Source organism: Argentina anserina, chromosome 6 (assembly GCF_933775445.1).
Source record: "Argentina anserina chromosome 6, drPotAnse1.1, whole genome shotgun sequence".
NCBI classification, from domain to species: Eukaryota; Viridiplantae; Streptophyta; class Magnoliopsida; order Rosales; family Rosaceae; genus Argentina; species Argentina anserina.
Window position 1 is genome coordinate 34,227,599 of NC_065877.1, and position 23,244 is coordinate 34,250,842.

The 23,244-nt window shown below is 41.4% G+C and overlaps 1 protein-coding gene and 1 pseudogene across 1 annotated transcript; both read left to right on the top strand.

Annotated features, from left to right (window-relative positions):
- The first annotated feature begins 365 nt into the window (after window positions 1–365).
- LOC126798103 (UDP-glycosyltransferase 83A1-like) lies at window positions 366–5,133 on the top strand. The gene is made up of 3 exons (XM_050524945.1): window positions 366–852; window positions 1,238–1,446; window positions 4,465–5,133. Exons 1-3 carry the CDS (start codon window positions 366–368, stop codon window positions 5,131–5,133), a joined length of 1,365 nt encoding a protein of 454 aa, XP_050380902.1.
- A 1,451-nt stretch (window positions 5,134–6,584) lies between these two features.
- LOC126798105 (UDP-glycosyltransferase 83A1-like) lies at window positions 6,585–22,889 on the top strand (annotated as a pseudogene).
- The last annotated feature ends 355 nt before the right edge of the window (window positions 22,890–23,244 follow it).

Below are 23,244 nucleotides of genomic sequence, written 5' to 3' on the forward strand. Positions count from 1 at the left end.
AGTATACTCACTAACGAATCAAATCGTATTAGAGTTTAAGAGTTCTTGAAAGCAATTTAAATCTACTTCTCCTAGTTATGGGACAAACGTATGAGGCAATAAGAGAGGGTGATTATAATGAAAGCCGTCTGATATGAAAGCACATGAACGGCAAGAGAGACAATGACCTCTGACAAACTAAGGTAATGAAGAATCTGAGAAACAATTAGAAAGCGGTTGATTCCCAATCTTTAAAATTCCAAAAGGACCAATGATCATGAAGAAGACACAATGCCTCCTCCAAGCTTCTTTTATGTATAGCTTTGAGAAGCTACAATATTATTACCCTACATCTCAAACTCAAAACAGAGAAATACAGAACAAAAATGAGCAAGCAACATATCCTAGCTTTTCCATATCCCGCACAAGGCCATGTATTGCCCTTGATGGAGCTCTCACAATCTTTGACGAAACATGACTTCAGAGTCACATTTGTTCACACAGAATGTTATCACAATCAAGTCATTAAATCCTTGGCTCATGAAAATCCCACAGGGTACGATCAGATTCATCTGGTTTCAATTCCAGATGGGCTAGAACCAGGGGAGGACATGAATTCGGTACGTTTGTTAACTGAAGAAATACATGAATTCATGTCCCAAAAGTTGGAGGAGCTCATAGAGAATATCAACCAAGGGGAAGGAGGAAGAATCAGTTGCCTCATTGCTGATGAGAGTTGTGGATGGGCTCTGGAAGTGGCACGAAAAATGAAGATTGCAAAGGTGGTAGCCTTTTGGCCTGCAGCTGCTGCAAGTTTGGTGTTGAAATTTTGCATCCCAAAGCTAATTCCTGTAGAAATCATTGACAATGATGGTAAGCTATTCCCACCACGACTAATTAACTTTTTCCAATACCGGTTCTTAAAATAACTTCACTCTTTAAACTATAGTACAGGAGAATAATATTGTAAATTTGTAATTAAAATCAACTTTTAATTGAGTCTCATCCAGTGTTCTTAGTTACCCACATACACAGCAGAAAAAAACACAAGGAGACTCGATCTTGTGCCCAATATCTTCTTGGACAAAAGCGCAATGTCGTAACATAAATCATAAGCAAGAAATGTCATTTTTACCTGCATAAGGTTATGGTTCTGAAAATAAGTCCAAGAAGAATTTTCAGATCTTATATCTTGTTGTATGCGGTAGACTTGTTTCATTCTTATGTTATTACCTAAATCAATAGTTTTGGCACGCAGGAACTGTACTGCAAAACCAGATGGTTCAGTTGGCACAAAAAATGCCCATCATCAAATCTACAAACTTTATGTGGAATTGTATGGGCGATACAGCTGCTCAGAAAATAATATTCAAATTTATGAGTAGAAGCAACAAGAATCTGAAAGTAGTAGACAGGCTAATTTGCAACTCAACATACGAACTGGAGCCAGCAGCTGTAATAACCCTCGTTTTCAAACAATATTTGAAATTGAATTTAATTTTATTAAGTTGTGAAATTTAATTAGAATGGATGTGATTGGTTACGACGTTATGAAACGAGTAACGGATACGTTATCGGAACGTTTAATTCGAAAAAACGTTACGTTTCCGAACGTTTATATCGACTTTTAATCCGTTGCTCGGTTTCGAAAACTTTCTTCACGGAAGTTGTAGAGCTCGTCGATACGAGTTCGTGAGTATGTGACACGTTCGAAACGGACATCGTAAGTAAAAGTTATTAACGTCGGAAGTTAGTTTCCGATTTGGAAACTAGTATAAATAGAACATTTATGAGATTAGGGTTTCCATAATTGGAAACCCCTCATTCGGCCCGCCTCCCTTCTCTCTCTCTCTCTCCCTCTCTCGCTCTCTCTCACTCACCCCGAGCCCTCTCTCTCTCCGAAAATCCTCTCACCGATCTGCCTCCTTCCGAGGCACCGTGAAGTACACCGCCCAGCCTAGCATCGCCGCAAGGACTCCCTCAGCCACCCTCGAGCTCGCCACACCTCCCCGCGTCGGCGTGAGTCCCTCCGCATCAACCCGAGGCCTGCAGATTTCATCGCCGCTGGCATACATCCCTCCGACGATCACCGGTGACTCCAAGGCGTGGGTTAGGTAAGGGTGAGTTGATTTAGTCGATTGTTTGATTGTTTGGTGTGGTTTTGTTGGATTGGGAAGGTTTGGTTGCAGATCGGGGACAGAGGAAGGAGGAGGGGGACACCGCCGCCTTAAGCGGCGCGTGTGAGGGTGTGGATAGTCTAGGGGCGGCGTGAGGCCGTGGCGGAGAAGAGAGGAGAAAAAGGGAGAGAAATGGGGCGGCGGTGGCGTGTTACACGCCGTCCCAGGGCTCGGCGCGTGTGCCCCACGCGCGGCCTGCCGGCGGGTGGCGCGTGTACCCCACGCGCCGCCACGTGCGGTGGTGCGACAGTGTTTTCCGATAGGGGTATTTTGGTAATTTACTGAAATGTAAATGTAAATTTTATTTACTACGGTAAATGTAATTAATTTTTACCTTCGGTAAATGTAATTATAAATTACTTTCAGTAAATGTAAAAAAATAATTTGTAAAAGGGTAATTTAGTAAATTTTATTTACTGAGTTTGTATTTACATTTAAATCGTACGTATACGTACAGAAATACGTATTAATATTTATACGTACAAAAATACGTATTAATATTTATACGTACAGAAATACGTATTAATATTTATACGTACAGAAATACGTATTATTATTTATACGTACAGAAATACGTATTATTATTTATACGTACAGAAATACGTATTATTATTTATACGTACAGAAATACGTATTTAATATTTATACGTACAGAAATACGTATTATTATTTATACGTACAGAAATACGTATTTAATATTTATACGTACAAAAATACGTGTATAACATTTATACGTACAAAAATACGTATATAGTATTTATACGTACAGAAATACGTATATAGTACTTATACTCACAGAAATACGTATTAATTGAGTATTGCACAGTAACCGTGAATAGTGAACCGTGAACAGTAATTTCGTAAAACCGAAAATTACTGAACAGTAACCAATTAATACTGTTACGGCATTTAAAGGTTTACGAAACGATTCTAAATTCTTTTCTTATTCTTTTAAGGTGATCATTAATCGAGGAAAGGAATTATCATCGGGAATTGAGGATTTACGCTCGAGTCGATAAGGTGAGTAAAATCTCACTGAATTACGAATCTACCCTCGTGGTGATTCAACATTTTTGCAAGTGTGTTTATCAAATGAATTACAACATGTATATAATTTAGTGGACTACATATATACAGTATAATGGTAATAAGTACATATTATATATATAGTTCATTAAATTACGTACTGTTATTAATTCATTAAAAATAGTCATTTCGATGACGGAAGTGAGAAATGAGCATGTGTAGTGAAATATGACATGTATAAGATATAGTAGATTATATATATATTGTATAAATGGTAAATAAGTACGAATATATATAGTTTGCTATATAATATACTGTTATGATTTTATTGTGATTATATTGAGCATGTGATTTGAATTGTACAATATGATGTGGGATTATTGTACGTGATTTTTAACATTGAGATTGTTAAAATGTGAATTGTCTTCGGACCTGATTTTTGGTACAATATGATGTGAGATTATTGTACGTGTTTGGCAAGTCGAAACCTAGCCTTTGGCCGGGCGAAAGTTACGATACAGTTAGAGCTCTAGTCTGTCTGCCTTAGTACTGCATGCGAGGTAACGGGTGGTTATCTGCTCATGGGTACTCAGTGTATTTTGGATGTTGGGTAGCGGGTGGCTATCCAATATCAACGGTGTATTACGAGAGGGGTAACAGATGTGTACCAGCGTTCTTGGTACCCGTATTATAAATGCATTGGGTAACCAGAAGGGTTACTTAATTTCCTCATGAGCTTTTTATTTCATATGTCTTTGGGTCAACCAGATGGGCTGACCATTGGCTCATGGGGGCATTTATATTTGTTGTTTTGTGATCTTTCGTATATATTGATATGCGAACTGTATTGTGATTTTACTCATACGAGCTATAAGCTTACCGGGTTTGTGTTTACAATCCCGGTGCACCAATTCGATGGTGTAGGGGATAACTCTGCAGGTGCTGATTAGTGGAGGTTGAGTGACGATTACAGAGGCTCGAAGTCGTTCGGATCCTACTTGTGGTGAGATTTTAGCATGGATTCGTGTGTGAGAATTTGTGTATTTTCAATTGTGAGATTTGTGAGTGATTTGTGAGAATTATTACATTTCCATTTTGTGTATGGATTATAATTTGGGTTGTAATAATTGGTTGTCTGAGTTGTATTGAGAACTCAGAATTGATCCGCTGTTACACTTAAATGATTTCGGTTTATTTGAGATTATTTGTGTTTAACGACTTTAAAATTTTGAGTTTTTAGGCTCGAAATTTTGGGGTCGTTACAGCAGCATTCACTGTAGAGCCTCGAATAGTACCAATAGGACCAGTTTTAGCTAGTAGCCATCTCGGCAACTCAGCAGGCAGCTTGTGGCCACAAGACTCAACTTGCTTACAGTGGTTGGATGGACAACCACCCTGCTCAGTCATCTATGTTGCATTTGGAAGCCTCACACTTTTTGATCAAACCCAATTCCAAGAACTGGCTTTGGCCCTTGAACTGTCCAATAGGCCATTCCTGTGGGTTGTGAGGCCGGACATATATGAAAGTACTCACTTCCCAGAAGGATATGAAGAAAGGGTAGGCCCTAAAGGTTTGATGGTGAAATGGGCACCACAACAGAAGGTTCTTTCTCATCCTTCTGTTGCTTGCTTCCTAAGTCACTGTGGGTGGAACTCTACAATGGAAGGCGTAAGCAACGGGGTTCCCTTCTTGTGCTGGCTATATTTTGCAGACCAGTTCCTCAATGAGAGCTACATATGTGATATTTGGAAGGTGGGGTTGAGGGTTGATAAGAACAAGAGTGGAATTATCATGAGAGGTGAAATTCAGAACAAGGTAGAGCAACTTCTTGGAGATGAAAATTATAAAGCAACGGCTTCCAAACTCAAGAGAATGGCCATGACTAATGTCAAAGAAGGTGGTCAATCTGACAAGAACTTCAAGAATTTTATTAAATGGGTACAGTCCTAGACTCATAGGTTGTCTATTGAATGAAGGGTAATATATATGCAAATCATGAAGAATCTTAGGATGAGATCCATGTAACACTATTATTATACCAAATCCTAATAAATTTGCAGAATGATTAAGAATCAAAGATTTAAGGGAACACTAGCTGTTAGATCAAATCTTAATGTTGAAGTGTCTGCAGCTCAACAGAAGACATGATCTGAATAAGGAAAACAGGAAACTTACAAAGAAAAATTTAATTGGACTTGCAAGTAGTACTTAGTAGTAAAAGCTGGTCCCTTAGAAAACAGAACTCTATCAGTATTGCAGCAGAAGAGGAACACAACTCATTATAGCTAATGAAGTGTCCACAAAATATTTTGTCAACAAAAGTTATGTAAAGTTGGATATCATTATGAGAAGTTATAGAGAAAAAAATAATGCATACCCGGTTTCAAGTAGATAATATGGTAACTTTGTGCGCGAATTAAATTCAGATTTAAATATTACCGATTATTCCAGAAAAAAATCCAAGAAGAAGACTGCAAAATGAAAAAGTTATGCATATCAGTTAGATGTTACACTCCTTTTGTTTTGAGTATCTTTAGTAAATTTTGTTTCCGGGTTGAATTGTTCTCTATTTTGCTGCTGTAATTATTTCTTTTGATTAATTTTATAGGGATCATGCATTTTCCTTCTCCTCCATGCCAAAAACAGAAATAAAAGAAAGACAAGTAGAAGAATGCAACTGATATGGCGTCTCTAGTTCATATACATAAATAAAATGAGTTAATTAAAACGGCAATATGACCATCTCAATATTGTAAATCAAATGAGCCCCGCACCTATGGTCACTTACACTGGCCAATTAGATCACAGCTGGTGTAAGCTTCAGAAAAAGAATCCACAATTCAAATCTTCCAGTTTCTGTAGGACAATAATATAAGAAAACAGCTGAACAATGATTGAAAGATTGGCCAGTAGTGAGAGGAATGATGGTAAAAGCAATGTTGACAAGGCTGCAGTTAGTAAAATGAGAGGGTTGCTCAAATCAAAGGTCTTTGCAAAGCTCTTTTCAAGCAAAGGGGGACAAGGCGAGAATAGTGGCTCAGATTCATCCGGGAGTCTTGGTTCTGCAAATCCTGAAGAGGCTGCTAAATCCACTCCTTTCAGAAATCGCAGGCATTCAGTGTCTTAGAACACAAAAAATAGGTTTGATATTTTTTGGACCCTTCTCTGACTTGAGAACTTCTTGTCTATTACCTGAGTGAAAGTGAAGTACATATAGTTTGGGGAAAGGGCTTTTTGTTGCATCTGCAGACAGATCCACAGGTTGTGAGAAAATGAACACCTAGAGAACGTAACTGTTGATCCAATGCCTAGCCCCAACTATTCTCCCAAACTGCTTCTATATATGTGACTTGGTTAAGAAGTCAACATCTGAAACTGGAAAACAGACATCAGTAGAAAAAATGAGCAAGCCACATATTATTGCTATTCCTTTCCCGGCACAAGGCCATGTATTGCCCTTGATGGGGTTCACGCAGTGCTTAGCACATCATGGCTTCAAGGTCACCTTTGTGAACACAGAACATATTCACAAGCAAATTGTTAATGCAATGTCCAGTGAAACTCATATACGGCATGATCATGTTCATCTGGTTTCAATTCCAGATGGATTAGAATCCCAGGAGGACAGAAATGGGCCGGCAGTGTTATCTGAAGCAATACAAGCAATTATGCACCAGAATTTGAAGGAGCTTATAGAAAAGATCAATGTTCTAAAAAACGGCATAGGCGGCGCCTAAGCGCTAGGAGGTCAGTTGCCGCCATGATTTTTGCCTAGGCGGTCATTCTCGGCGTTTTGCGAATTAGGCGGTGTTAGGCGGTCATAGGCCGTCAATAATAAAGTTAATTTAAAAAAAAAGGGGGAGGGGGGCGACGGTTCTCACTCTCTCTGTTTTAGAAGGGGGCAAACTGATATTACACAGTTTGCTGAAAACCTAAAATTGAATCTCATACACAAATCTATCTCCTTCCGACTATCCCGACAGACTCTCCATTCGACTTCCTCTCTCTCCGATCGACGTCGCTGCTCTATCAAAAGATCAACAAAGAGGAATATGAAAAAATCACTTGTCTCATAGCTGATGAGAGTTGTGGGTGGGCTCTGGAAGTGGCTCAAAAATTGAAGATCACAAGGGTGGTTGCCTTTTGGCCTGCAGCAGCTGCTACTTTGGTGTTGAACTTCTATATTCCAAAATTAATTCATGAAGGAATCATTGACGATGAAGGTGAGTTTCATATTAGCTCAAGTGAGCATCAAGCAACTATATAATAGTAGGCATTACTTTAGCATTGGTCATACAATATAAGGCAGATAGACACAAATAGAGGTTGCAAATGAGCCTAAAAGCCCTGCACGGGCCGACCCGTTAAAAGTCGGCCCGAGCCCGTGTAACGACCCTAAAATTTCAAGCTTAAAAACTCAAAATTCTAAAATCGTTAAACACAAAACAATCTCAAATAAATCGAAATCATTAAAGTGTAACAGCGGATCAATTCTGAGTTCTCAATACAACTCAGGCAACCAAATTATTACAACCCAAATTTATAATCCATACATAAATGAAATGTAATAATCCTCGCAAATCACTCACAAATCTTACAAATAAAATTACACAAATTCTCACACACAAATCCACGCTGAAACCTCACCACAAGTAGGATATGACGACGTCGAGCCTCTGTAGTCGTCACTCAACCTCCACTAATCAGCACCTGCGGAATTATCCCCTACACCATCGAATTGGTGCACCGGGATTGTAAACACAAACCCGGTAAGCTTATAGCTCGTATGAGTAAAAATCAAAATATAATTCGCATATCAACATATACGAAAGATCACAGAACACAAATATAAATACCCTCATGAGTCAATGGACAGCCCATTTGGTTGTCCCAAAGAAAATGAAATGAAACGCTCATGAGAAAATTAAGTAACCCTTCTGGTTACCCAATGCATTTATAATACGGGTACCAAGAACGCTGGTACACATCTGTTACCCCTCTCGTAATACACCGCTGATATTGGATAGCCACCCGCTACCCAACATCCAAAATAAACTGAGTACCCATGAGCAGATAACCACCCGTTACCTCACATGCAGTACTAAGGCAGACAGACTAGAGCTTTAACTGTATCGTAACTTTCGCCCGGCCAAAGGCTAGGTTTCGACTTGCCAAACACGTACAATAATCTCACATCATATTGTACCAAATATCAGGTCCGAAGACAATTCACATTTTAACAATCTCAATGTTAAAATCACGTACAATAATCTCTCATCATATTGTACAATTCAAAACACATGCTCAATACATTCACAATAAAATCATAACAGTATATTATATAGCAAACTATATATATTCGTACTTATTTACCATTTATACAAGATATATATAGTCCACTATATCTTATACATGTCATATTTCACAACACATGCTCGATACACAATCTTCTGTCAATCAAAATGATCATTTCTAATGAATTAATAACAGTATATAATATAATGAACTATATATATATATATATATGCACTTATTACCATTATACAGTATATATATATATATATATATATATATATAATCCACTAAATTGTATACATGTTGTAATTCATTATTAAATACTCTTGCAAAATCTTGAATCACCGCAAGGGTAGATTCATAAATATGTGAGATTTTACTCACCTTATCGACTCAAGCGTAATTCCACAATTCCCGATGATAATTCATTTCCTCGATTTAACGATCACCTTGAAAAGATAAGAAAAGAATTTAGAATCGTTTCGTAAACCTTTAAATGCCGAAACAGTAATAATCGGATACTGTTCAGCAATTTTCGGTTTTACGAAGTTACTGTTCAGGGTTACTGTTCACGGTTACTGTACAAATACTCAATAATACGTATTTTCTGTACGTATAAATACTATATACGTATTTCCGTATATACAAATACTATATATGTATTTCTGTACGTATAAATACTATATACGTATTTCTGTACGTATAAGTACTATATACGTATTTATGTACGTATACATATCATATACGTATTTCTGTATATACAAATACTATATACGTATTTCTGTACGTATACGTACTGTTTAAATGTAAATACAAATTCAGTAAATAAAATTTACTAATTTACCCTTTTACAAATTACTTTTTACATTTGCTGACAGTAATTTATATTTACATTTACCGAAGGTAAAATTTAATTACATTTACCGTAGTAAATAAAATTTACATTTACATTTAAGTAAATTACCAAAATACCCCTATCGGAAAACACGGTCACACCGCCGTACGTGGCGGCGCGTGGGGCCCACGCGCCGAGCCCAAAACCGGCGCGTGTGATGTCACCACCACCCCAAAACTATCCCCTCTTCCTCTCTCCGATCCTAGGCCGCCCCTAAGCCACCCCACACCTCCACACGCTCCTTCACGCGCCGCTTTAAGCGGCGGTGTTCAACACCTCCACACCCTCCTCCGATCGCCACAAATCAAACAAAAACAACAACAAACCAATCACACAATCCATCTATACCAATCCTCACCTCGATCAGACCTTTGGATCGTCAAAACGACGTTGAAGAGCTCGAGATGCCGGCGGCCTTGCAGTTGAGAAGCGGCGGTGCCTATCGCGGTTTTCGATCGCCGATCTTGTCACCGGTGGCACTAGGGGTGAGGAGAGATGATGGTGGTGCAATCCCTATGCCTTGGTCTCACCGGTGGAGCGTTTGGGCAACGGAGAATCGCGAGGTTTCGGGTGAGAGGGAGAGTGTAAATCGGTGAGTGGGAGAGTGAGGGGGTGAATCGGTGAGAGTGAATCGGTGGGAGGGAGGGACTCGGGGAGAGAGCACGATAGGGGAGAGAGAACCGAGAGAGAGAGAGAGAGAGGAAGGAAGCTCGGGAAGGAAGAAAGAAAAGAGAGAGAGAAAAGAGAGGGGGGCGGCGGAAGAGAGAGAGAAGAGAGAAAAGGGTTTCTGAAAATAGAAACCCTACTTCACAAAATGTCCTTTTATACCCCCCCTTAAAATCGGAAACTATCTTCCGTCAATAATAACTTTTACATACAACGACCGATTCGAACGCGTCACATATCCACGAACTCGTAACGACGAGCTCTACAACTTTCGTGAAGAAAGTTTTCACAACCGAGCGACGGAATAAAAGTCGATAAATTCGTTCGGAAACGTAACGTTTTTTGAATTAAACGTTCCGAGAACGTAACCGTTACTCGTTTCAAAACGTCGTAACCAAACACATTCATTCTAATGAAATTTCACAATTTTATAGAATTCAAATCAAACTCAATTATTGTTTGAAATTTAGGGTTATTACAATCTACCCCCCTTAAAGGAATTTCGTCCCGAAATTCAAGCTCACTCAACAAACAACTGGGGATATCTGGTCATCATGTCTGACTCTAGTTCCCAAGATGCGTCACCCTCATCGTGGTGACTCCACAGCACTTTGACTAGCACAACTTCTCTCCTCCGAAGCTTCTTTGTGGATCTATCCAGGATACGAACCGACTCAACAACAAATGTGGCATTTTCCTTCACTTCAATGGTGCTATGATCGATCACATGTGACTCATCTGGTACATACTTCCTCAGCATGGAAATGTGGAAGACATTGTGAACACCCGACATACTAGTAGGCAAGGCTAGTCGATAAGCTAGTTCGCCCACCTTCTCAAGTATCTCAAAGGGCCCAACGTACCTCAGTGCTAACTTTCCCTTCTTGCCGAATCTCACTACACCTCTCATAGGTGAAACTTTCAAGAACACATGATCACCGATCTCAAATTCCACATGTCTCCTCTTCAAGTCCGCATAGCTCTTCTGTCTACTCTGAGCGGTCCGGATTCTATCTCGAATGATCGAGATCTTCTCCGTGGTTTCCTGAACCACCTCTGGACCCATCAGTGCCTCATCACCAACTTCGGCCCAACAGATCGGAGATCGACATGGTCTACCATAAAGTGCCTCATAAGGTGCCATGCCGATGCTAGAATGGTAGCTGTTGTTGTAGGCAAACTCAATCAATCTCAAATGATCTTCCCAGCTACCCTTGAAATCTAGCACACATGCTCTCAACATGTCTTCCATCATCTGATTCACCATTTCCGTCTGTCCATCAGTCTGAGGGTGAAAAGCTGTACTCATATCCAAGGTGGTGCACATCGCCTTCTGCAAACCACCCCAGAACTTCGAAGTGAAACGCGCATCTCTATCAGACACAATTGAAACTGGAGCACCATGAAGTCTCACTACCTCATCCACATATAGCTTCCCAAGCACGTCCACTGAGTACTTCATCGACACTGGGAGAAAGTGTGCCGACTTCGTCAACCGATCGACAATCACCCATATGGCATCGTGACCCTTCTTCGATCTAGGTAATCCGGTCACAAAATCCATCGATATCTGCTCCCACTTCCAAAGAGGAATAGTCAGTGGTTTCAACATGCCAGCTGGTCGTTGATGTTCTGCTTTCACTTGCTGACATGTAAGGCACTTCGATACAAACTCTGCTACATCTTTCTCCATACCGTTCCACCAGAATTGTCTGCATAGGTCCTTGTACATCTTGGTGTTCCCTGGATGAATGGTGTAACGTGACCGATGTGCCGTACAAAGAACATCCTCCCGAAGATCATTGCAATCTGGGACACACAATCTTGCCCCAAACCTCAACCCTCCATCGGGTCCCACTCTCCACTCGGAAGGGCACTCATCAAGCGTATCCACTACTAGATCTGCCAACTTAGCTTGTGTGAATTTATCTCGTGCCTGACCCTGTATGATCCTCGTGATCAATGTGGGTTGTACCGTGACACTACCAAGGAAGACCCTTGGTTCTCCTCCTGATGGTACCAAATCAAACTCCGATGCAGTTTCGAGCATGAACCATTCCTGGACCATAAGTGAAGCCACCAGGCCTCTCGGTTTCCTGCTCAAGGCGTCGGCCACCACATTTGCCTTCCCCGGGTGGTACTCTAAGGTGAAGTCATAGTCCTTGAGGAGTTCCATCCATCTCCTCTGCCTCATATTCAGCTCCTTCTGAGAGAACAAGTACTTCAAACTCTTATGATCTGAAAAGAGTTGAAACTTCTCTCCATATAAGTAATGTCTCCAAATCTTCAGGGCAAACACAACTGCCGCAAGCTCTAGGTCGTGTGTCGGGTAATTCTTCTCATGAATCTTCAACTGTCTCGAGCCATAAGCAACTACTCCTCCATGTTGCATCAATACACAACCCAAACCTTGGAGCGAAGCATCACTGTAAATGACATAACCACCACCACTTGATGGAATCGTCAACACTGGGGCTGTGGTCAATCTGGTCTTTAGTTTGCTGAATGCTTCCTCACATGCATCCGTCCACACGAACGGAGTATCTTTCTTGGTCAACTTGGTCAATGAAGATGCAATACTAGAGAACCCTTCGATAAACCTCCTGTAGTAACCTGCCAAACCGAGGAAACTACGAATCTCTGTAGGGTTCTTTGGACGACTCCAATTCTTTACTGCCTCTACCTTTGACGGGTCCACTAGTACTCCATCTTTTGAGACAACGTGACCAAGGAATTTGACCTCTTCTTTCCAGAATTCACACTTCTCTAGCTTGGAATACAATCTCGCCTCTTTCAGGGTCTGCAACACCGTTCTCAGATGCACCACATGTTCTTCTTGTGTCTTGGAGTATATCAGAATGTCATCCACAAACACCACGACAAACTAATCCAAGTAAGGGCTAAATACTTGGTTCATCAAACTCATAAAGACAACTGGTGCATTTGTTAGACCAAATGGCATGACAACAAACTCATAATGTCCATACCGGGTCCTGAAAGCTGTCTTCGATATATCTTCTTCCTTCACTCTGAGCTGATGATAACCGGATCTCAAATCAATCTTAGAGAACACCGTAGCACCTTTGAGCTGATCGAACAAGTCATCAATCCTAGGTAAGGGGTACCTATTCTTAATGGTCACCTTGTTCAGCTCTCTGTAGTCTACGCATAACCGTAGAGAACCATCTTTCTTCTTCACGAATAACACCGGTGCTCCCCAAGGTGAAACACTAGGTCTAATGAATCATTGGTCTAATAGCTCATCGATCTGCACCTTCAGCTCCTTAAGTTCATTCTGTCCCATCCTATAAGGCGCCTTTGACACAGGTGCCGTACCAGGTACTACATCAATGCAGAAATCCATCACTCTTCGAGGAGGTAGCCCCGGTATCTCCTGGAACACTTCACCAAACTCAGATACTACCACAATGTCTTTGATAGTTACTTTCTAATCCACCGACTCCACGTGTGCTAAAACTCCTGATCTCATGGCGTTATCTGACTTGAGGCAACGATAACGGAACACTGGCTCCCCAGGTCTATGAAATGACACCACCATGTCAAAACAATTAATCACAGCATGCTGTGGTCTCAACCAATCAATACCCAAGATCACATCATAAGTGTGATCCGGAATCACAATCAATGAAGCAGAGAACTCTCTACTTCCAATCAAGATTGGACAAGCTTTGCAGATTGTCTCTAACTCAAGTGACACTCAGAGGGGCGAAGTGACACATAAAGCGTTCCCAAGAGGTGTAGGAATCAATCCTAGCATCTCCACTACCGAACTAGCAATAAATGACTGCGATGCTCCCGTATCGAACAGTACTCTAGCAAGGTAGTCATAAAGTGATAATGTACCTTCCACCCCTGTGTCTCGCTGACCCACTGCGAACACTCTAGCTTGGCCCGCTGGTAGCTGTCTCTGTGGCCGTTCCTGTCTACCCGGAAGTGGTCGGGTACAATCTCGAGCTATGTGTCCCACTTGCCCGCACCGGTGGCAGCCTGCTCTCTTCAGTTTCGGACATCCTGAGGCGTAATGTCCCATCTCATTGCAGCCATAACACTTCACTGCTGCTAATGGTCTGACTGGTGCTGCCCTGATAGCTAGGGGTGGTGCCCTTGTCGGGGCCTGATAGTGGGGTCTTGGCCTCTTCCATGACCTATCCTTCGGCCCTGAGTGCTCGCTGCCTGTATAGACTGCCTTGCCTTTTCCCTTTGCATCTCTGTTCCCCACATCACCTGCTTGAGTCTTCTCTGCTTGCTCCAAGCTCATAGCACTCTCAAATATCTGCTCCCTTGAAGTCAGGCAAAGGACTGATATCATGGTCTTGTACTCTTGCTTCAGCCCACGTAGATACTTCTGAGCCAAAGAGGTCGCACTCATAGGCCTGACATACCGGTACAGCTGCGAAAATCGAGCATCATACTCTCTAACGGTCATGTTTCCCTGTACCAGTGCCAGAAACTCAAGCTCCATGTTCTCCTGTACGGAGACTGGAAAATACTTCTCTCGGAAAAGGGCAGTGAAACCCTCCCATGTGAATGTAGTCACATCAACTGTCTGTCTCATGCTCTTCCACCAGTCTAGAGCATCATCTCTTAGAAAGAAAGTGGCTATCTTTCTCTTCTCAATCGATGTGCACTCTATCATCTCAAAATATGTCTCTATGCCCTCGATCCAATGGTCAACTACCATATGATCTAGTCCACCATGAAAAGTAGGCGCTGACAGTGCACTGATATCCTTGATCAGCTTCAACACTCGTCCATCATCTCTAACCGCAGCAGCAGGCTCAAGCTGCTCTTCCTGTGGAGCGGCCTCCTCATAAAGGTTTCCCACGTTGCGGACTCGGCCTGTGGTCCTACCTCGACCTTGGCCTACCTGCTCTTCTTGTGGAGCTGCCTCCTCATAAAGGTTTTCCACGTTGCGGACTCGGCATGTGGTCCTACCTCGACCTCGGCCTCTCGCCCGTCCTCGGCCCTTATCAGCGTTCATCACCTTCAAAAACAATATACTTTGTCAATACTCAAGAAATCTCGAACTCAACCAACACAGATCCAAAAGATATCAACATGACATTCCAAAATCAGATGAATCATCGAAGTATCATCACGATACTCCCTAGAGGACCAAACCGTGCGGTATGGCTCCTAAAACACTCTCGCGTACCTGACGACATATCAATACCGAGGAGCATGTGATGGGTGCCCGCCTGCAGTCGGATCATCGCTCCCGGATGATATTGATAATCGCCAAATACGCACTTAGGCTCTGATACCAATTGTAACGACCCTAAAATTTCGAGCTTAAAAACTCAAAATTCTAAAGTCGTTAAACACAAAACAATCTCAAATAAATCGAAATCATTAAAGTGTAAACACTAAAACTATCCCCTCTTCCTCTCTCTGATCCTAGGCCGCCTCTAAGCCACCCCACATCTCCACACGCTCCTTCACGCGCCGCTTTAAGCGGCGGTGTTCAACACCTCCACACCCTCCTCCGATCGCCACAAATCAAACAAAAACAACAACAAACCAATCACACAATCCATCTATACCAATCCTCACCTCGATCAGACCTTTGGATCGTCAAAACGACGTTGAAGAGCTCGAGATGCCGGCGGCCTTGCAGTTGAGAAGCGGCGGTGCCTATCGCGGTTTTCGATCGCCGATCTTGTCACCGGTGGCACTAGGGGTGAGGAGAGATGATGGTGGTGCAGTCCCTATGCCTTGGTCTCACCGGTGGAGCGTTTGGGCGACGGAGAATCGCGAGGTTTCGGGTGAGAGGGAGAGTGTAAATCGGTGAGTGGGAGAGTGAGGGGGTGAATCGGTGAGAGTGAATCGGTGGGAGGGAGGGACTCGAGGAGAGAGCACGATAGGGGAGAGAGAACCGAGAGAGAGAGAGAGAGAGAGGAAGGAAGCTCGGGAAGGAAGAAAGAAAAGAGAGAGAGAAAAGAGAGGGGGGCGGCGGAAGAGAGAGAGAAGAGAGAATAGGGTTTCTGAAAATAGAAACCCTACTTCACAAAATGTCCTTTTATACCCCCCCCCTTAAAATCGGAAACTATCTTCCGTCAATAATAACTTTTACATACAACGTCCGATTCGAACGCGTCACATATCCACGAACTCGTAACGACGAGCTCTACAACTTTCGTGAAGAAAGTTTTCGCAACCGAGCGACGGAATAAAAGTCGATAAATTCGTTCGGAAACGTAACGTTTTTTGAATTAAACGTTCCGAGAACGTAACCGTTACTCGTTTCAAAACGTCGTAACCAAACACATTCATTCTAATGAAATTTCACAATTTTATAGAATTCAAATCAAACTCAATTATTGTTTGAAATTTAGGGTTATTACAGCCCGTTTTGAGCTGAGCACGGCCCGTGCACAATAAATTCATGGGTTGGTCCGTTAAACACATAATTTTATATTATTTATATAAATATTTAAACAATTATTATTATTAGACTTAAATATTATAACTTAAAATTAAAATGTCTTGATTATTTCATTATTTTAACTATAATATTTCACAAATATTATCAAAGTAGTGAAGAAAACGTTATTGTTTTGACATACATAATGTTTTTAAAATAAAATAATATGTTGTAGTATTTTATTTATTTTACTATTCTAAATAACTATATAAAATAAATATATTAATTACATAATATATTTTTATTGTAATTGTGTCTTATAATACTAATGAGCCGGACCGAGTACAGTTTTAGCTCGTATAAAATGAACCGAACTTACCCGACTCGGTTGTCACCTCTAGACACAAACTATAACATAAATTTGTGACTATTCTCAGTTCTTCACCCAATCATCTCATACAATATGTATCAAAGACAGCAGACAACGCGGTCAGGCTGATCTTCTGCTGATATCGTTTTGGTCTTTTGGACATAAAAACAATATACCAGCACATAAATGCCCAGCAGAAAATGTTTCAGTACACAAATCCCAGTATATATTCTAATAATATTTATTCAATATGGCATGCAGGAACTGTATTGAAAAGCCATATTGTTCAGTTAGCACCAAACATGCGCATTATTAAATCTACAAACTTTGTGTGGGCGTGTACAAAAAATCCAAGCACTCAGAAAATCCTATTCCAATTCATTGAAAGAACAAACAAGAATGGAAAATTGGTAGACCGGCTAGTTTGCAACTCAGCATACGAAATGGAGCCAACAACATTTGCTTTGGAACAACAGATATTACCAATAGACCCGCTTTTGGCTAGCAACCACCATGGCAACTCAGCAGGCAACTTGTTACCAACATACTCTACTTGCTTAAATTGGTTGGATGTGTTAGAGATGAGAGATCAAACATCTAAGAAGTGACAAATAAAATAAAGTTTATAAGTGAGTGGATAATACCCAATTGTATCGAGGCCTTTGTGATTAAAACTCAACACTTGTGATGTGGCTAAGTTGGGACAATATCGGTACAGTTGATCCATGGGTCACGTTTGTCGCTGTTTAACATGGTATCAGAGCGAGTCTTTCTCCAATCGCGTCTCCAATCTGTCATGGGCCCGAGTTTAGTGCCACTTTGTCATGTCATTGGAGGATTTACGATTAGATGGTTACTAAGTATCGTTGATTACTGGACCTTAGTTTATTTCATCCCAGTATGTGGGATGTTATTCTGTCACGTGCAGACCTAAAAAGTAGATTGCATGCGAGGGGTTGTGTTGCAGAGGAGATATCTCACATCTAAGAAGTAAGAATTGATGAATAAAATAGAGATTATAAGTGGGTGGATAATACCCAATTATATTGAGATCTTTTGTGATTAAAACCCAACAGATTTGTCACTATTTATCAGGATGAACAACCACCTTGCTCAGTGATCTATGTCGCATTTGGAAGCACAGCACATTTTGATCAATCCCAATTTCATGAACTGGCTTTAGCTCTTGAGTTGTGTAAGAGGCCATTCCTCTGGGTTTTGAGACCAGATACCAGTGAGCATTTTCTACCCTGAAGGATATCAAGACAGAGCAGGCTCTAATGGACCATTGGTGAGCTGGGCCCCACAACAGAAGGTTCTGGCTTGCTTCCTAAGCCATTGTGGTTGGAACTCTACAATGGAGGGTGTTAGTGCTTGTTAGTGCTACTTAGTGCTAGTTAGTGTGTGTTAGTGCTAGTTAGTGCAATTCACTTTAGCATGATTAACTCCACTTGTAATTAGCTTATATATAGATCATCAAATGTATGTATTCATCAATAAATAAACACTTATCGACTTGGCATCAGAGCCTAGTTCTTCTATTTTTTGGGTTTGGGTGTCCTTACCTTTATCAGAGAACCGGCAGTGTTCTTGCAGGAGCCTCGGCGCCTTCCTCCCATCCGACGACGTCGGCAATCCGCGGTGCGTCCAGATCCTCCTCGCCACTCTCTGCTTCCACCACTTTTTCCCCTCTGCCTCCGCACCTCGACGCTCACCTCTGCGTGGCCTTCCACCGGCACCGCTCCACTTCGACCTCACCGGCCCGCATCGGAGTCTCCACCGGCACCGATTTCGGCTCCACCGCTCCACCCACCGCTCCACTCGAGATCGAATCTAACAAGGGCAGAGGAATTCCAATTTCTGGAAAATTCGGGGTGTTTCAGCCCTAAATAATACCCGGATCAATTCCAATTCGACCCGGCCCGGAACCATTTCGACCCGACCCGACTCGGAGACCCGAATTCTATTATTTTGGTTGTCAGTGTAGGTTCACTGACGGTGTAGGTACACCCAAGACAGGTTCAACTTCACTTCATTCTATTGTGTTTCCGCTGCATCAATCCTGTTTTTTCGTTTTCAATGGGTTTTAGAGATGACACAGAGAGTTCTCAGTTCTATTGTGTTTCTTGCTCTTATTGTTATGATACTAATCATGCTCGGGCAACATGTTGGAAGTTGTATCCACACCTTAGGCCTAAGCGGCCTAATTATCATCCACATGCGCACGCCGCCATTCAATTCGTCCACGAACCAGATATCTATGACCGGGTTGGACATGATCCTCACACAGTAGGAGGAGCTATACCTACCGCATCCATAGCTGTTCGTAGTAAAATTGGTATGGCTTTGAATATTTCTCACTTTGTCGGTTTTGATACATGGATTATTGATTCTGGTGCATCTGATCATATGACTGATGACAAATCTTATTTTACCGTATTGTCTCCTCCACCAGTACCCTATGTTACTAATGCTAATGGTGAGGCATTTTCCGTATTAGGAAAAGGGTCAGTTCGTATTACTCCCACAATAGAGCTTCACGATGTGCTCTATGTACCTGCTTTATCTCATCATTTGATATCTGTTCCTCAATTAAACACTGACGCTAAGTGTTCTGTGACCTTTTTCCCTATGTATGTCATATTTCAGGATCTTCTCACCGGGGAGTTAATTGGTCGGAGGTATCTGAGGGGCCGGTTGTTTCATCTGGATCAAACATATGCGGGGGAGAAACCAGGGGCACAGTCTCGAACCGCTTTAATCTCCACTTCTGATAAGCTAAGTGAAATTTGTTTATGGCACCGTCGCTTAGGGCATCCATCTTTTAGTGTTATGAAAAAATCTATGCCTACTTTGTTTTTCAGTGTGGATGAGTCTTCTTTACATTGTGAAACATGTGTTTTGAGCAAGAGTCATCGGTCTACCTATTCCTCTAGTAAATCTAATAAAAGTACTCTTCCTTTTGAATTAATTCATTCTGATGTTTGGGGACCTTCCAAAGAGTCTACTGTGTCAGGAATGCGGTACTATGTGTCATTTATTGATGATTGCACCCGTCTTTCGTGGATTGTTTTTCTTAAAACTAAAAATGAGGTTTTCCCGGCTTTTCAAGCCTTCTATACCACTGTGCAAACACAATATAATGCCACAATTAGAGTTCTTCGTTCTGATAATGGGGGGGGGAATATGTGAATCATGTCTTTCAGGAGTTCTTTAACTCACACGGAATTGTTCATCAAACAACGTGTCCTTACACACCCGAGCAGAATGGCGTTTCTGAAAGGAAAAATCGTCATTTACTTGAAATGGCTCGGTGTATTCTTTTTAGTGCCCATATGCCTAAGTATCTTTGGGGTGATGCTGTCATCACTTCCGCCCACCTCATTAATCGTCTTCCTTTTCATAATCTTCCTGCCCGTATTTTTGGTTGTGTTGCTTTTGTCCATCTTCCAAAACATCAGCGGTCTAAATTGGATGCCCGGGCGGTTAAATGTGTGTTTGTTGGGTATGGAGGCCATCAAAAAGGGTACCGGTGCTATCATCCACCTACCAAGCAGTACTATGTCACTATGGATGTTACTTTCTTTGAGGACATGAGTTATTTTGCCCCTTCTGATACTGCTCTTCAGGGGGAGAATTCCTATTTTGAAGAGCTGTATCATAGAGAGGGAGAGACAAGTAAGCCAGTAGATATGGTGACAGGTTCAGTTGAGATTACCAATGTAGCAGCTACACAGGCGCCACCGGATGGTTCCGGCGGTATAGTCACTCCAGAGATTCAGGAACCAGCAGATGAAAACACAACTGCCCCTCATATCTCCCATACTACTGTTTCTACACCTTACCAATGCTCTCCTGGTACAGAAGATCACTCACCTGAGGTTAGTCATTCTATTAGAGCTACTAGTAGACAATATGTTTTGCTAAATAGGTCTACTCGGGGTCAACCAACAAAAAGATATGAACCTACCCTTCAGACTACAGCCAAGTATCCGGTAGCGAATTTTATATCTACCAAAAGATTATCTAAGTCATATGAGTCATTTGTGAATCAAATATCTACTGTATCAGTATCTAACAAAGTGCAGGATGCATTGCGAGATCCAAAATGGAGGAAAGCAATGGAGGAAGAGATGGAAGCATTACAAAAGAACAATACTTGGGAGCTTGTACCTCCACCATATGGCAATAAGACAGTAGGATGTCGTTGGGTGTTTACAATGAAGCATAATCCAGATAGGTCAGTAAGCCGGTATAAAGCACGCTTAGTAGCGAAGGGGTTCACCCAGACATATGACATAGACTATGATGAGACATTTGCACCTGTTGCAAAGATAAACACTATCCGGGTATTGCTTTCTGTCGCTGCTAACTTGAACTGACCACTTAGGCAGTTTGATGTTAAGAATGCATTCCTTCATGGAGAACTAACGGAGGAAGTATACATGGATCTTCCGCCTGGATATATGGTCGCTTCTCCAAGTAACTCCGTATGCAGATTGATAAAGTCTTTGTATGGTCTTAAACAGTCACCTCGTGCTTGGTTTGGAAGATTCTCACAATTCATGAGGAAGATTGGCTACAAACAGAGTAATTCAGACCACACGTTATTTCTCAAATATCAACAAGGGAAGGTAACAGCCCTAATTATATATGTTGATGATATGGTGGTTACTGGGAATGATTCTGTTGAGGTGGATAAATTACAGAAACAGCTTGCCACAGAGTTTGAGATGAATGACCTAGGTACACTCAAGTACTTCTTAGGCATTGAAGTAGCCCGGGGAAGTGATGGTATCTATCTGTGTCAAAGGAAGTACATTCTTGATCTACTAACAGAGACAGGTATGTTGGACTGCACTCCCATTGATACTCCTATTGAGCAGAACCATCGGTTAGCAGAGTATCCAGATCAAGTCCCTACTGACAAACCTCGTTATCAGAGGCTAGTTGGACGTTATCTATCACATACCAGACCGATTGTTGCATATGCAGTAAGTGTATTAAGTCAGTTCATGCATAATCCCAGCGAAGATCACATGGATGCTGTTGTAAGGATCTTGAAGTACTTGAAGTCAACTTCGGGGAGAGGAGTAATGTTCTCTAATCACAATAAAATCCTTGAAATTTGTGGCTTTACAGATGCAGACTGGGCTGGAAATATTACAGATCGGAGATCCACATCAGGATACTTTACTTTTGTTGGGAGTAATCTTGTTACATGGAAGAGTAAGAAACAAAAAAGTGGTAGCCCGATCTAGTGCTGAGGCAGAATACAGAGGTATGGCTCAGGGAGTGTGCGAATTGTTATGGCTGAGAAATTTGCTACAAGATTTGGGCATTGAGCCTAAGGGTGCTATGCAGCTGTACTGTGACAACAAAGCGGCTATTGATATTTCACATAACCCTGTGCAACATGATCCTACAAAACATGTGGAAGTTGATCGTCACTTTATAAAGGAGAAGTTAGACACAAAGATCATTAATTTTCTTTTTGTTCCTACAGAAGAGCAACTTGCCGATATGCTCACAAAAGGAGTGTCTAAAAATGCTTTTTATGACGCACTTAGCAAGTTGGGCATGGTTGATGTATATGCGCCAACTTGAGGGGGAGTGTTAGTGCTACTTAGTGTGTGTTAGTGCTAGTTAGTGCAATTCACTTTAGCATGATTAACTCCACTTGTAATTAGCTTATATATAGATCATCAAATGTATGTATTCATCAATAAATAAACACTTATCGACTGAGGGTGTCAGCAATTGGGTTCCTTTCTTGTGCCGGCCATACTTTGCTGACCAGTTCATCGATGAGAGCTACATTTGCGATGTTTGGAAGGTGGGATTGGGGCTCGATAAGAATGGATTCATGGAAGTGGGATCATTACGCGTGGAGAAATAAATAAAAAAGTCGAGCACTTGCTCAGTGATGTAGTGTTCAGAGAAAGGGCTTCCAAACTCAAGGAAATAGCTGTGACAACTATCAAAGAAGGAGGACAATCAAACAGGATATTCAAGAATTTTATTGAATGGATTAAGTCATAGATTGCTGGCAAAGGAAAGGTACCAGAAATCCCTTTGCCAAGTAACTATGCAACATTACTTGTTTTTTGCTAATAAGAACCAAACATCTGTGTGCAATGCTGTTAGATGGAACGCAATTATCATACTTCAGTGTAACAGAAAATCTTCACTGCAGTGCTAAAAACATTTAGACTTTATTTTACGGGGAAGTGAGCAAGGTAAGGAACTTAAACGAAAAACTCTCACATAATGAACAAGAACTCTTAATAGTTACCAGATCGATGAAACTAAATTAAGGATATAAAAGAACAGTACGCATTATGATTAAGAAAGAGAGCAAACAGTTTTAACCATTTTTTACAAAGTAATTTAGTTACCGGACTAAAAAGTGTAAAGTACTAGTAGCTGCAGCATGTTGCACATAGTTTG

Coding starts and splice junctions, on each gene's coding strand:
- LOC126798103 (XM_050524945.1), top strand. CDS start 366: ATGAGCAAGCAACATATCCTAGCTTTTCCATATCCCGCACAAGGCCAT. Junction 853..1,237: donor AGAAATCATTGACAATGATG/GTAAGCTATTCC, acceptor TTTGGCACGCAG/GAACTGTACTGCAAAACCAG. Junction 1,447..4,464: donor CAGCAGCTGTAATAACCCTC/GTTTTCAAACAA, acceptor TTCACTGTAGAG/CCTCGAATAGTACCAATAGG.